The 15539-nt window shown below is 37.2% G+C and overlaps 2 protein-coding genes across 4 annotated transcripts in view; both read right to left on the bottom strand.

Annotated features, from left to right (window-relative positions):
• The window catches only part of map3k9 (mitogen-activated protein kinase kinase kinase 9), a 39106-nt gene extending 33683 nt beyond the window's left edge, over window positions 1-5423 (bottom strand). For both annotated transcript variants that reach the window (XR_003934535.1, XM_030127194.1), the window contains exons 1-2: window positions 4772-5423; window positions 2439-2852 (exon numbers count right to left, since the gene is read on the bottom strand). Coding sequence is in view for 1 of the 2 variants with exons in the window: in XM_030127194.1 (XP_029983054.1) it covers window positions 2439-2852; window positions 4772-5162 (805 nt within the window). In the remaining variant the exon portion in view is untranslated. The remainder of the gene's footprint in view (window positions 1-2438; window positions 2853-4771) is intronic.
• A 7803-nt stretch (window positions 5424-13226) lies between these two features.
• slc8a3 (solute carrier family 8 member 3) overlaps window positions 13227-15539 on the bottom strand; it is a 167997-nt gene continuing 165684 nt past the window's right edge. For both annotated transcript variants that reach the window (XM_030127446.1, XM_030127448.1), the window contains one exon: window positions 13227-15247. In XM_030127446.1, the coding sequence (XP_029983306.1) occupies window positions 14871-15247 (377 nt within the window). In that variant the 3' untranslated portion in view covers window positions 13227-14870. The remainder of the gene's footprint in view (window positions 15248-15539) is intronic.

Raw genomic sequence — 15539 nt, 5'->3', positions numbered from 1 at the left:
AAACTTTGACCTTCTGTTCCCAAAATATAATGAGATCCGTTCTGGGTCACTGACACTTAGTAAGGTCTGTTTGGTATGAATTCAACCAATAGTTTGCTGCTACAGACATGTGAAATTTCACACATTACACTGGTCTACAATTTTTTTAGGAATGATTTGCTTCAGAGATTAAATGTGCTAAATGTTATGTATTTTAATAAGATTAATTGGAAAATAAATGACAAAAGTGCCGGTTTGCTGATGTTTTCAAGGTATATGATTGAGTGTTATTACACATATATATTGGTTTATGTACATTTAGAAAATAGTTTTATAAATCTTCCACTAAATAGAACCTGTAAAGTGAATGTATTCTAATGTGCAGACAGTATTTTGAAGTAGATCTTGTAGCTCTGAGACAAATATTCCTTTTGAGTCAAACCCATTCTCTCGTTAATTCTTGAATTTCACATTTTGACCCAAGGCTGTATCTTGGAAAGTTCAGCCAACCAGCATTTTTTACTTGATTTTTCTTTATCAGTGACTCTCATGTGGTAAAATTTCACTACTTTTATTCTGGAAGCATTTTCCTTGTAGACCAGTGTTATAAGTAAATGAGGGGAAAAAAGAATAAAAATTTTTTTTTTAAAAATCTGAAAAAATTGAATCTTTGATGTACTTTTCCCAAAATGCAATGATATCTATTCTGGGTCACTGGCAAGCTATAAACCCAGTTTGGTATGATTTTACCCAACACTTTTGCTGCTACAGACTTTTGAAATTTTGACTATAATGAGTAAATGGAAAAAAAAAAAAAAAAAAATTAAAGAAAAAAAAATTGCAACTTTGACCTACTTTTCCCAAAATGTAATGAGATCTATTCTGGGTCACTGGCAATCTATAAATTCAATTTGGTATGAATTCAGCCAATAGTTTTGCTGCTAGAGTGTTAACAAACAAACAAACAAACAAACAAACAAACAAAACAAACCGAACCAAAAACAATACCCCTTGCCTTCCCTTCAGGGGGCGGGGTAAGAAACAAAATATTATAGCTTTGGGTATGCTGGTGTACTTCCTCATCTTTTGACATAATCAGACTAATTCAATTGTGATAGCTTTGCAAAGTAGTGTTATGAATGTAAAATCTTCTCATCTGACAGTACTCCTTAAAATGTCACACTATTCCTTAATTTTAACATCTTGACCAATTCTTTAACCTACACATTTGTGGTCAGAAGTCTAAAAGAGAGCTGTGGAACATGGGCTACAACTACAACTTTAACACCACAGTCTAACGTCAGGGTGTGGTTTTGTTTTACCCACATTATCCACTTCACAGCAGAAGTGCACCTCAAGTAACCTTTTACTACTTTATTAGTTTCTCCACCTCTGGCATCAGACTTGACACATGGATACTTAAAATGCAACATGTAAAATGTAATAAACTTAGTCTCCATAAGCTTCTAAAAACCACCAAACAACAAGCAGATATCAGTATGATTCTATGTGCTGAGATCAAAAACATTTAAGGAAATAAACTAAATATGAGGTCAAAAATTCAAGCCGTCTGTCTACTTCACTGTCCTGTCTGCTGTAGAGGGCATGGGTTTTCCCCGCAGAGCCCAGGATGGCAACTAGTTAGACTGACTTAACACTTAAAAGCAGCCTATTGGAAGTCAGCTGATCACCAGAGAATAAGCCAATGGCAGGACAGAAGCTGCATGTGTGCATCATGGTGGCCTCCAATAGCGAGGCTGCAGCAGAGCATTGGACAAATCCGCAGTAATAGGCTTGGGATTTAGGGGATCCAGTTGGGTAAAATGCAAGATTACAACTGCTCCACAAACATACATGCAAACTACTTTTCCTCTCTGCTCTAATTTTTTGCATAAGCCACACACAAAAACACAACTCATTCAGCACTACCACAGCATGATGTGATTTATATACGTTTTGAAGCATGTGCAGTTATTTTATATCAAATTATCTGCCATTAAGTGAGTGTATCACCATACTACTGTCTAAAATTACTCAATTTGCTGAAAAAAATCATAAATTTTCCTGATATTACAGACAATGACTAAATAAAAAATAGCTGAAATAAAAATAAAAATGATTCCGTTACTTTTATTTTCCCTCAGTGTTAATAGTTTACGTTATACAAGTCTAAAATAGCTTTAATATGGGACCTTTGATAAACATATGTTTTGGAAATCCGATTTGAAGCCATGCATTCTTCTACCCTTCATTTTTTGGTTTCCATGAATCAAAGTTTTCCTTAAAAACGACATCACTAGAACTAAATAACTAAATTAAAATCAGTCAACACTTTGAAATAACACTTAAACTACTTGAAAGACTAAATAAAAATGAAATGTTAAAAAACAACTGCCCATTACTTTTTTTTTTTGTTTTTTACACTAATCATAAGATTATTATAAAACACAGAATCTTACTGTTGCTGGACTTGAGGTCCCGGTGAATGATGGGGACGATGGCCTGGTTGTGGAGGTAGTGCATCCCCCTGGCGATCTGCACAGCCCAGTCCACCAGCGTACATGGAGGGATGCGTTTCCCAGCGAGGGCCCGGTTCAGGGGGCCGCCCCGGGCGAACTCCATGACCAGGCACAGATTGGGCTCCTGCAGACAAACCCCCAGCAGGGCCATGATGTTGGGATGGTTGAGCATGGCAAAGAGCTTGGCCTCTTGCCGGACACTCTCCAGAGTCTGTTCCACTTCTTCATCGGGGTCCCGTCGTGCTGCCTTCACTGCCACCTCTGTGCCCTGCCACACAGCACGGTAGACTTTTCCAAAACCACCAACACCGATGATTTCCTCAAGGGTGAGCTCTGAGAAATCAATCTCCAGGACTAAGGAAACATGAGAAAGAAGAAGATAAAAACTTACTAGAGAGAAAAAATGCACAGAAATGTTATCTACAAAGAGCAAGTAGGAGTAAAAACCTCTTGATATAACTTTGAATAGATGTGATCCTTTCTGCTCATATAAATCAGAGGTAGAGGTCAACCATTTATCTACCTGAAAGACTATAGCATCTAACATCAGCATTTTTATAATTAAAAAAAATCCTTTTAAACCAATAACTGATTAAATAATCAACTTCATTGAAAACATGCTACTGTCTCTCTGCCTGTTTTATCTGTAGTCATGTTATGAGTATTATCATATAAACACCAAAGTGAAAAATAACATTTATGATTCTGCTAGTGTGAAAGCTGACTATAAATGCTCTTGACTGTATTAATTGTACTTCATTTATTTAACATTACAGTTAGCCTACAGATATTTCAAGTTTTTATTGGAATTACTTAAGTTTGACTGAGATTTTTCAGTTTATTGTAAATGTATATATTTTCAAATACCGGTTTTTGTTCTCACTGTTTACAATATCAGCCTTGAAAAGAATGCATTAATCAACCCCATAATTTAGCAACAGAGGAGGTACAGGCTGGGTACAGTCCAGGCCCTAAAGCTTGTAGGGATCAGCTGTTTTATCTAAAGTGTTTAAGGGAGGCAGTCCTTGCTAACAAGAATCTAAAAACCAGGTCATATAGTTCAGGATGCTTTACCAAAGCATTAAGCCATGCTGCTGCCCCAAATACAGGATGTTGTGGAGGCTTCTCTGCTGCTATTACTCAAGGGAGGCATATGTCCTAAAATCTGGTTCGGAATTTCAAACAAGGAGGGCAGAGAAGACTCCACCGAGTGTTTAAATCACAGGTGTGAGATGATGTAAACACAAGTCTGTGTGTCTCTGTTAGGAGTTGTGGCTGTAAATGTTCATGTTGTGTATTTCTAACAGTCTACTCAGCAGACTGACCTTGATGAATATTTCAGGTGGGATGCTATGTGAAAGTAGGCCAGCTGCTGCCGAGTATGAAGAGTTGAAAGCCAACAAAGACTGAGACAGCCAACAAAGACAGCATGGTCTATCCAAATAAGTAAAGCTGGTGTAGGCGCCATGGACTTAAACAAAGCACCTTTTTATGCTTAGATTAAAATTTCAGTGGACCACCTGTGTACATCACAATGCTTCATTTATAGTGATGTGATGTGACATTTGGCTGTATTTTGAAATAGATAATTTGATTAATTGTTTGCCCTGTAGCTTTAATGCAGATATAACCTTTGCAGTCCTGAGTGGGGATATACAATAGGTTTGTTACTGCAGAGTATCCACTTGGCACACTGTTCACAAAGGCCAGTAGAAACACTGCTTTGAGCTTCACAGTGCAGTGCACTACAGTGGATTCTGCTTACTGTATCTATCTGAGGCCTTGGCTTGAAATTCAATTACAGAAGCTTTTTCTTTACAAACACAATTTAGCAGATGCAAAAATTCTTTGTTTCTTATTCCAAAAATATGCAGACAGGATTAATCCCAATGCAAACACACTTTAAAATCATGCATTATCTTGGAAAGTGCAGGCTTATTCTGACCACACAGCATGATTCAGGTGCACTTCTGATAAACATTGTTAGTGGTGAAACATTGTGCAATGTAATTTGAGCAGCGAAGCGGGTGCATCACTGACCGCGACTAACAGTTTGTTTGACAGGCTGTGTTGAATAATGGTCCTGAAGCTGTGAGGATGCTGGGGCCAGCCTGTGTCTAGGCCAGCAGGAGTGCACTGCGCCTACCATGACACAGCACTCTCAACGTGCATTTCTCTGGCAATAAAACAAAAGACAGGGGAAGACCCTGCAGCCCAGTGTTGTGTTTTAGTAATTTCATGAGCCTAAGGATGCAGCACAATGGGATACTCACGGTGCAGAGGAGGCACTGAGTACTGCTGCTCTGAGGGGTCCCGGATCTCCTCCGGAATGCCTTTCCCTTTGCTGACATAATTAGATGGGAAAATGCCAACCCGGTCTGCTATCATACCGGTCCACCATCCCTCATCTCCTGACACCAGGGAATCCTTGGACAGGACCTCCACCAGGTCCCCCCTCCGCAGGCTGAGCTCGTCGTCCGCAGTGGCCTCATAGTCAAACACAGCCGTCCAGAAGCCCGTGGCTGCGGGTCCTGCACCCGGCGCGGCGCTGATGCCATTCTCCGGTGTCGGCCAGCGAAAAACATCTGCCTCTGCTTCTTCCGATGAGGAAACGCACGCCTTGGGACTCAAACTATTGTCCAAAGCGGGTTTGAAGACATCCATGGACGCGATCCATAGGGGCGACCTGGATCACCACAGGCGCATCCACCTGACGCGGCTGGCAGGCGTGTGAGCGCCCTGCGTCTGCACACAATGCTAAGCAGCGGCTAATCCCGCACACAAAAACTGCAGGAACCTGAAGGCACCATTCTGCTGCATCGCCTGCCCCTCAGTCCCCGCAGGCTACTATCAAACACAGCTCCAGTTTGATAATTTTCAATGCACAATCCTCCATCCAATCATCGCAGAAACTAGTCGTACACATTAGTCTTTATTTTAAGCCAATTGTGCCAACGTGCGAATGAGCCTCGGCTTCCTATTGGTCCACTGAGATGTCATTAACACCTTATATCCCACCCTCTTTGTACGTCAAACGCTGGTCACCCTTTTCACAGCGTGAACCTGCTGCTGGCCTGTGCGTCCAATTAAACACATGCCTGCGGGCTTAGTATCTGCACTGTCACATTTATTTAACTCTTGACCTGTCAAAAACAAAACACAAACTTAAGGATAACTTAAGGAAATAAGCAATAAAAAAAAACAGACAGCATGACAAAAACATGAACTGATGCCATTAATTCCATTCTGTGTTTGGGGTTAAAATCCACTTCAGAAACTATATGAGATATTTTCAGAGCTGCACACATTCCTTTTGCTTTCATTAAATTAAACATAAAACCCATACTTCAAAATGCTCCGAAAATAAACCCAAACAGTCATTTCCTCTGACATGGATTAAGCCTAATCTAAGACTAAAACATTTTAAATGCAGATCTTCAGTGAATTTTTCTTTTAATCTCTGACTAGGCTTAATCCACGTCTGGAAACTGGTTATAAATGCTGAATGGAAAGAGGATAATGTAACTTTAAAGGCACTTTCACCAATTTCAGCACCCAAAACATATCAAATTAAAATTACTGTTTCATTTGCATATAAAATTTCCATCTTGTTGAACTACACAATTGTGACATGAAAAAACATATTGTATATTGGTCACAGAAACAAAGAAATCAAGTAAGAATGAATTTTTTTTTTTTTTTAAACAAATAGTTTAACAAGTTTTATGTATTTCACATCAAAACTCCAATGTACCAATATTTGATACGGGTAAAATGTTAAAATAATGTATAACTAACAAATGTACACGATATTAAGTTTATTAGTTTGTATATGCATCAACTTTGTGTTAGAGCCATAATGCAAATAAGTGGAAAATAATTTAAATTTGTAAAGTACAATGTTTAGTTTGACTGTTTGAAAGAAATAACTGTTACCTAATTTGTAGTGTTAATCTTGTTTAATATTTCTTAATTATGAACATCTGTATTGCATTATTCTGTTAAAACAGTAAGCTGCGTCAGCCAACAGGGGGTCAGAGAGCAACAGCCTTTGACTGTGACTACATGGCCCTCATTGATCTCCTGTAATGGATGAAAGATTCTTTATTTTTTGTAATGTTATTCTTGTAATGTGAATCATTTTCTTTAGTAAATACTTCAAACATTCAAAGAAGTCCCACGTCAATGACTTTAGCTCAAGAACTGGACACAAAACGGAATTTGAAGAAACTGCACCTGCACTTTGGAATCAAAATGGCCATTTTTAGGGATACATCAATTCATTCATTCATCAATTCATCAGCTGAACATCAGTATCAGTAATACAACAATCAGCCATAACTTCACAACCACTGACAGATAAACTGGTATTAATTCTGAGTATCTCATTCTGATGAAACCTGTCAGTGGGTGACCATTTAGCTCTCACATTTAGCTTTCACAATCAGCGCATACCTTGAATCATTTTTTTTAAGATTCTGTAGATAATAGTGATTGACATGTTGTGCATGTGAATCAGCCAAGACATTTCTGTCCTCTTCCACTAATATCATGGGGTTCATTTGTACATGCAATATGTGCATTTATATAGATACAAGTTACTATGTAAAAGACTGATGCTTGGAGTTAAATCAGACAACAGCAGCACTAAATAAATATTTGAGTAGTGAAAAATGAGATGATGTAGCCACTGAAGGTTTGGTGTACTTTTCAGATGCTATTTTCTTCTTCCTCAGGCACCAAACATGTTCTTGATCTTTGATGTGTAAAATGACTGTTTGGTGAAGTGTGGAACAGTCTGCCAGCCTGCTCTACACTCATGTAAACAGACTGAACCACCTCAACAGGAAAAATATAATCTGACACAAAACAATCCAAAGGGTTTTGCTACAGTTTTGGGTGTGACTGACATACGAATATAAAAATATGAGGTACACAATATAGGATTAGTTGCAGACAAATGGAGAGAATGGTGCTGCAGAGGATGCTTAACCCATAAAGATCCAAACAGCCACTATTGACCAAAACCAAAATGTTTAACCCATAAAGACCCGGTGCTACTTTTGTGGAAATTCCCAAATGAATTTTGCTCTAGATTTAATTTTCCTTTATCATTTATCACCATTTATTATACTATTCTCCTCTGTATTTTGTGTTTTTGCAGTAAAAATCATGTATTTTCTTTTATTTAATTTACTGATCATGTACATGTTCATTAAAGCTCGGATTAAAGTTGAGGGTTATTATGTTAAAAATCAAAGAAAAGTGAAAAAAGGTGACTTTTTAGGTAAAGATATCAATCACTGAACACAAAAATAAGCATCTACAACCACTGTCATTGATCAAACACCATGGGTTTTACTGGTGAATCAATGTTGTAGAAGATGATGGTGTTTCCATGGTAACTATGGAGCCTCTTAACGTCCAAATGGGTCATATCTGATGTCCATGAAAGGGTGAAAAACTGCATTTTACGCCAATTATTTACTTGTGTTGATAGGTTTATTGGAGTAATAGGTATTAAACATTTTAGATCAGTAGATGGTTTTGGTCACCAATTGCTGTTTGGGTCTGTATGGGTTAACACCTGCTGATCCACTAATCCGATCAATAAATGTAAATAATCAGTGTAAAATGCAGTTTGTCATCTTTTCATGGTCATCAGATGTGACCCATTTGGACGTTCATGCTCCTAACACAAAATTACCATTTCAGGAGAGTGCCTCAAAAGTGTAAAACACATTTTAGATGATTCAAATCGGTTGATAATTCATTACTATATGTTTCATTCAACATCTGCTTTTCACTGCTGTGTTTCTAAAATCATTTGCATTGCCATTTTCAAAATTTTTTTCCCCTGTTCTTTAACCCCTAATACTGGACTAAAACAGATCTAAGCAGCTTTTGCAGGTAAAATCAATATTTAGTGTGAGCTCTATTTGGATTCAATAAATCTTCAACTCTCTTGGATCGACTATCTGGATGTTTCCTTAAATAATGTTGTGCTACATTACACACCTTTAGAGGCTTTCATGGTTTTTTTATCCTTTTCTCTGTCCAGATCATCCTATATATCTTCTACAATTTACATTTTTTTGGTCTGAAATGTGTTTTGTTTTTAATCCTGTTTGCATATTTGCTGTATATTCCAGTTGTATGTGTTTTACTACTACAAAGACTGAGAAATGCATATGAGTGGTTAGACATTTCAGAAAAAAATGAATATATTTTAAATGGAAATGCATAATTTGACAAATCTTGGTTGAAACAGTGGAGTAAAATATAAGAAATACATTTTATTTCAGTCAACATTTTGCACATTAAATATTTTTGATTATATGTTGTGTGGGTTATCAAGGGAAGTCGTACAACAGCAGTAAAAAAAAAAAAAAAAATACAGTATACGGACAAAAGTATTGGGACGTGTTGAATTCAGGTGTTTCACTGCCAATGGAGGTGGAGGTACAAACAATAATGACAAATATCATGGCATAATTTTATATTTTATATTATATCATTGCATCAAATGTTTTATTTTGTCTTTAGAGTTAATTCAGTTGTCATCATCATCAAAAACAACTGTGATGCATAAAGTGCTTCAGTTTGTTATTACGTAACTTTACTCAATGTTGTTTTTTTTTTTTTTTTCATTGGAAATATTTGTCATGTTGTAACTATAAATAATCATTTTAAACCATCTGGAGTCCTCACTCAATAAGAAAAAACCTAGCCTTTGGAAATAAAAAAAGTACTGATTTGACATTTATTGTGATAATTATTAACAACAACTGAAATATACTACTACTACTACTACTACTGCTAACAGTAATATTTATAATCTTTATTTATGTATCATTTAATCATTTTTTTTTATCATAACCATATTTCAATTCAGTGAGAATGGGAAGTCCTACAACTATATATATTTATTTTCACCTTATGATGATATTGATGATGAGGATGATATTGATGTTGATGATGTTTTGGCTGAGTTTCGTGTGTTACCAGATCACTCTTCCTTAAGCGCCAGATAAAGTCTTATGGATCTGTTATACTGTGTATTGTGAAGAAGACTGTTAAAATATAATCTGATATGAGATACACAACATAGGAAATGCATCATAGAAATAATGTGAATGCTGAGTGAATGTGGTCTTTTTTTACACATTAAAACAATCCCTGTTGAATTGGTGCAAATGAAGTAATAATCAAGAGCCAATACTTAAAACAAACTAAATATATTTAATTTTATAAGACATGCTTTGAAAAGGCCTGTACATACAGTATTTTGGTTGTTTTGTAGAAATGAATGTAGAAGTGGGATTTAAGAAAAAAATACAAAGTGAACTGCTTTTTCTCCTTCATGAAAAGTTAGAGATATGAAGATGTCAGAGTAAATAATGGCTATTGCATTCGTAACACTGTATATTATACTGAAAATGACAGGTGGATTTAAATGAAACCAGGGTTATCTTAAGAACCAGGAAGCTGCTTTTATTTAACAGTAAAAGAACAAAACAGTTTGATCTCAAAACATTGTCAGCTTTGGAAATTTGCTTTTTTATTTTGACATCTCATTGCAGGCCAGGAAAACATACCCATCCATTAAAATGTGCCCCTTTTCTGTTACACAAAAACAAAGTTAAAAAGAACAGTATTCACCTCATTGATGAAACTTTCCTCAGTGTCTCACAACATCATCATCAACCACAAGTCCAATCACGGTGAGATTTCACTTCCATCCAGCAGGCTGAGCAAAAAGACTGGTGCCTTGAGAAGTGATGTATATGATAAATACTTTTTTTTACCCCCCCTTTTACAGAATTAAGACATGTATTTTTTTCTTAAGACAAAATGACAGAGCCAATTTAGAGTCGTGCCCTTGTGAAGACCAACAACACTGCCTGTGCACATGGATGCGAAGAGGACGCACAGCCTGGCTTCAGCACGGCAACATGCACAACACACAAACACACACTGGCCGACTTTCAGCTCAACAAATCTCTGCAGGTTAAAATCATCGATACAGCCAAATAAACGATACAATTAGCCACTAAAGGCAAAGAGAAAATGAAAAACACTGGCACATCCTTGTCATCATGAACACCTGCTGAACTAAGAAAATGTTCCTGCTGCAGGATTTTAACAAGGGATCAGGTGACAAAGTGAGCTTCAGTGACCCATAAAATAAACCAAATAATAAAAAATAAATAATAATAATAATAATTTCACACCTTCACTTAAACTGGCTCAGATGAAGCGACCCCAGATAAACTGTAGATGACATATGATGGTGTTGACATGCTGTTTTCCCCCCTGGACACTTATAGTGTGCCTATGTAAACATACACTGAAAATTATGTACAAAGTGTGAGTTTTGTGTTGCCTCTGAATGTGACAAACTGCCCTCCTTGTTGTACAGCAGTGGACCCGTCACTTTACTCCGAATGTGTTTGCTTAAATGTCAAAGAGAAAGAGATAGAGACAGATTGAGACAGAGTGAGGTGAGCAGGTGTGGTCCAGGGCCGGGGAAAAGAGCCGATTCAGCCACGAGACATATTTACAACACTGCTCACCACAAAGGAAGAACACTGAGGAGGAGGAATAGGAGGAAGAGGAGTGATAAGCAGAGAAACAGAGGAAGGGATAAACCATTGGGACTGGAGTTTGACATCCCCCTTGTGGAGACACACTATCACTGCCACTTACTGTCACTTTTCTGTTATGTTTTTCCATTTTTGTCACTTTTTAATCAGATGTTGCATCTCTCTCTTTGGTAATCTCTTGTGTGATTTTTTTTTTTTTAAATATTAGCCAAAATTTGACTGATTATATACTAACATACACTTTATGCAAATTAAACACACTTTGCTGTTCTTGGAAGTAAATTTTTTTTCTCTTATTAAAAAAAACCCAAAAAAAACAAAAACAAAGCACCAGTCATGTGTTAAACAGCATTCAATATTAATATCAGGCTACTATCAGATTCATCCTGCTGCGATGAAACCCACACTGGCAGCTCTTCATCTTCACTGAGGAGCTTCAATCCAAAATGAACGTAAGTGACACCTACTCTTCACATGATGGTTATGCAAGTGCCTCTAAAACACAAATAATTGTATAATGTCAAAGCAATGAAAGGTTTTCCTTTCTTTTAAAGCTGCACTAATGACTGTTTTTATATTTACACTAATAAAACCACTGTGTAACACATAAATAGGGATGTTTGTTGTGACAACTTTGCAAATTGTCACCACCTTTTCACTTCCTTCCAGCTTTATTGAGCAGTTTGGCTCCTGTGAGTTTGAGGTTTAAACATAAATTCACACTAATGTCAAAATCTGACTGAATCCTAATGTTGTCTATTTAATGCCAAAGTGAAATGTAAATTACACACTTCACAAAATCCAGCCACAGCACTTAACATCACTCAATAGTAAGTTATTCCATCATTTTTTTCTAAACAAAAAAACTAATTATATCCGAACAATACGTTTTATATCACTGCTTTTAGCTGCCTTTAACATTGTTTCCCAAAAAGCTGACACCACCTCTGGCTAAATGCCACCAGTGCGACAAAACATAACAAGCAAATTTGGCTGCTGCTCATTTAGACAAGGCTGTAATAATATCAGGAGATAAAGGACCTAAAAAACAAACAAACCAAAAAAAACCAAACATATGATATAGGTTTTCTATGACAAAAATGCAGGTAAAAATGTGAACATTTACAGTTAAACCTCCAACCATTAAAACAAGTATTTTTCACTGTTTGACTTCTGTGCAGAGTTTGACACTTCCAGGTATATCCTCCATTCATTTACTGAAAGTTTCTCTCCAAATTCACCAAGATTCTGAATGTAAGTGGCAAACCTACCAGCATAATTTGAGAGGTAACAATTTTAATCTATTATTAAGCTTTTACAAGGTGAATATGGAAACCTGAATTGATCAGTGCAAAACATGAAACATCAGAGAAACTTTTAAATATAACAGCATTTAGATTTTTCTTTAGGGTGGCAGAGAAGATGTCAGTTTGTCAGTTTTTCCGAGACAATCATTTCAGTTCCCTTTTCCCAGCATCCCACATACAGTAGTGGAAAAAAAAAGTTTTTAGACACCCTTAAAATGTTACATAATCTCAAATATTATCATGAAATAGTTAGAGAAAAATTGTTTTTGTGTTTCAAAAGGTGTGGCTGTATCAGACAGACACAAACAAATGTGAATTAATTTAAGAAAAATAACAAAACCAAATTCCCAACTGATGTGTTTCATTATCTTGCTGAAACATCCAGTTTTGACCTTGATGGAGCATGTGGGTTAGAAGAATGGAACAATACTTGGCAGAGTTCAATGATTTAGGACTGATTCTTAATGTAATATATCACAAATGCGAGGGGTGTCCAAAAACCTTTTTCCACTGCTGCACTGAGAGAATGTCCCAAATAATGATTCTGAAGGGATTACATGAGTAGATTGAAGTTGCAAATTGCTGCAAATTTCAACTGTAATTTTAAGAAATCTGCTTAAAAAATACATTTCTGTTCCTAATTCAGAATAAACTGAATATAAGACTTACACCAGGAGGTCTACTATTTTATTAACTTTTAAGTTTAATGCTTATTTTATTTGAAACAGCAGGAGGATAAAAGTCACGTAAAATAGATCTACAGAGACAAAATCATGTGTTTTTGACTGACATCATGAGTTTATTATTTTTTTTAAATTTAGAAAGACATCACACCCTCACTGACCCACACAAACATATTGAGGACCTGGTTACCCTAGTCTCACATTTTTGTGGAAAAAAATGTAATAAAATTAATTTTTTATTCAATGCAGACTATTTTTATTATGTCTTAAAACATAACCGATGAGGGTTTCTGAGTGATAGTGTAGGTGTGGGTACACCGTTGTGCGAATTTGCATCAAAGTTGATTATTATCACACTAAAATTAGTAATAAGATTAAGAAAACCACTTGACATGAAAATAAACTGAGTCATAAGACAGCAGATGTTCCATTTTCAGCTTGTTCTGCTGCCCCCATGTGGCCAAACATCAATTAATGCAGCTTTAAAAAAAAAAAGAAAAAACAGTAAATTGACAATTTTAATAAGAAACTGAGCAGTGCATGAAGCTATTCAGTGTGGGCATCTGCAGCAAACGCTTTTCCCTCCACAGGCACTCTGTTCCGTCCATACATATAGTGACACTTTTAATATTGGCCTTTTGCACATGTACAAGTAGAAGTCTCCATAAATAGAACTATACAGCAAAGTGCATGGAAGGAACAGTACAAAAATACTTCTGAATTTATCTCTGCAGCAACACGTTTTTTTTTTTTTCTTTTTTGATTTCTGATTGAAAAGGTGAAAACTCGAGTGAGACCAAGATATCAGTAAATAAAATACAATGTCATACTTTTACCTATAGGCAAGATACATAACTCTTAGAAATGTGAAGACATCGTTCCAGTATATAGTTTGAACCCCCCTCCCCACCCCTTAGCCACAGCAATCCTCTGTTGTTAGAGCAGAAGGTGACCACATTTAAACAAATATTCAAAATATACAGAAAATATGGAAATATATTATATATAGATAGGTATAGAGTACTGAAGTAATGTTCAGGGCAGTTTGACAATGTTCACTGTGTCCGCCTCTTCCTCCTCGCCTGTTTTAACGGTGATTCGTCTGCAAGTACCTAAGCTGTCACTGTCGCTCGTCTTCTTCTTCACTCGTGTGACTTCTGCAGTGCTCCTTAGGAAACTACGCAAATAAAAATAAATACTATGAACCCATCCCACTGTCACTCAACAACATATTTCCATTTACGATATAATCTTTTGTTATTCCATCACGTAAATCAGAAAATAGTTCTTTGATTCCTCTTTTTGTGATTTTTTTTTTGTTTTGTTTATTTTTTGCATTTTTATCCCCAAAATACTTTTTAAAAAAAGTCATTCTCATCAGATGTTGAGAAAAATATAGACCTCTGATTAACTCATCTCTCTCCGGATATAAGACCGCAGTCTCCTCCAGTGGAATGCAGGACCACCCCTCCGCATCTTCTGGACCTGGTGGTAACCCAATCCCAGCTGTAAGAACACTTGTGAGGGCTCAGGGCGGCTCTCCTAAAGCCTGGCCTCTGAGCACTAGAGGGCAGAATTCACACCTCCAAGCATCCTTACAGAAGGGATTGAGGGAGAGAGAGAGGGAGAGGGAGGGAGGTGTGTGGAAAACCCCGGGTTTACCTCTCCTGTCCGTTCATACCGTACAAGACTGACCTAAATTCCACAGTGAGGATTCACTCTTTTACCTCTGAAGTTGTACTTTAAACTCTCAAACTGAAGTCAGTTCCATTCCATTTAGAAGCCCTGTATATGACAGTAGGCTTCCAGACTGGAGAAGAGGATGTAAAGGAACCAGAGGCTAAAAAAGAAGGCTGTTGTGGCCAGTCTGTGTCCCCAGGGCCCACCCAGTTCTCCTCCGATGTGGGCCCGGCGCCGGTAAAGCAGCACTGAGACGGCCAGGAAGGCGAAGATGGTGAAGAGAGTGACAGAGAAGGCCAGCGAGCCGGCATCCACCACAAACGGCTCTCCCTTCATGTGCCAGTAGATGGCCGCCACTGACCAGGCCATGCCGATTCCCAGGAAGACGTTGACAGCGTTACTGCCGGTCACATTCCCGATAGAGGCGTCTGCGTAGGTGTCCTGGACGGCTGCTACTTTACTGGCAAAAGTGTCTGTGAAGAGAGAGCAGTCATACTGTAAGGCACAGGTGTAGAACATACGGCCTGTGGGCTAACACCTACATGACAAAAAGACCGTTTCAGCTCGTCGGATGAATTTGTGAAATGCAAAAATTACACTGACGATGTTAACAATCAATGGCGTCAAAATCATTGTAGTTGAGGTTCTACACAAAGACCAATATGATCTAAAGTAGATCAGTCAAACCTTTAAATACTATCACAGTAACCTATAAATAATGACAACCACAAGTTTTTCTCTTTGTTTTAGTGTAAAAAAAAAGTT

This window comes from Sphaeramia orbicularis, chromosome 22 (assembly GCF_902148855.1).
Source record: "Sphaeramia orbicularis chromosome 22, fSphaOr1.1, whole genome shotgun sequence".
Lineage (NCBI taxonomy): Eukaryota > Metazoa > Chordata > Actinopteri > Kurtiformes > Apogonidae > Sphaeramia > Sphaeramia orbicularis.
This window is presented reverse-complemented; position numbering and strand designations above follow the sequence as displayed.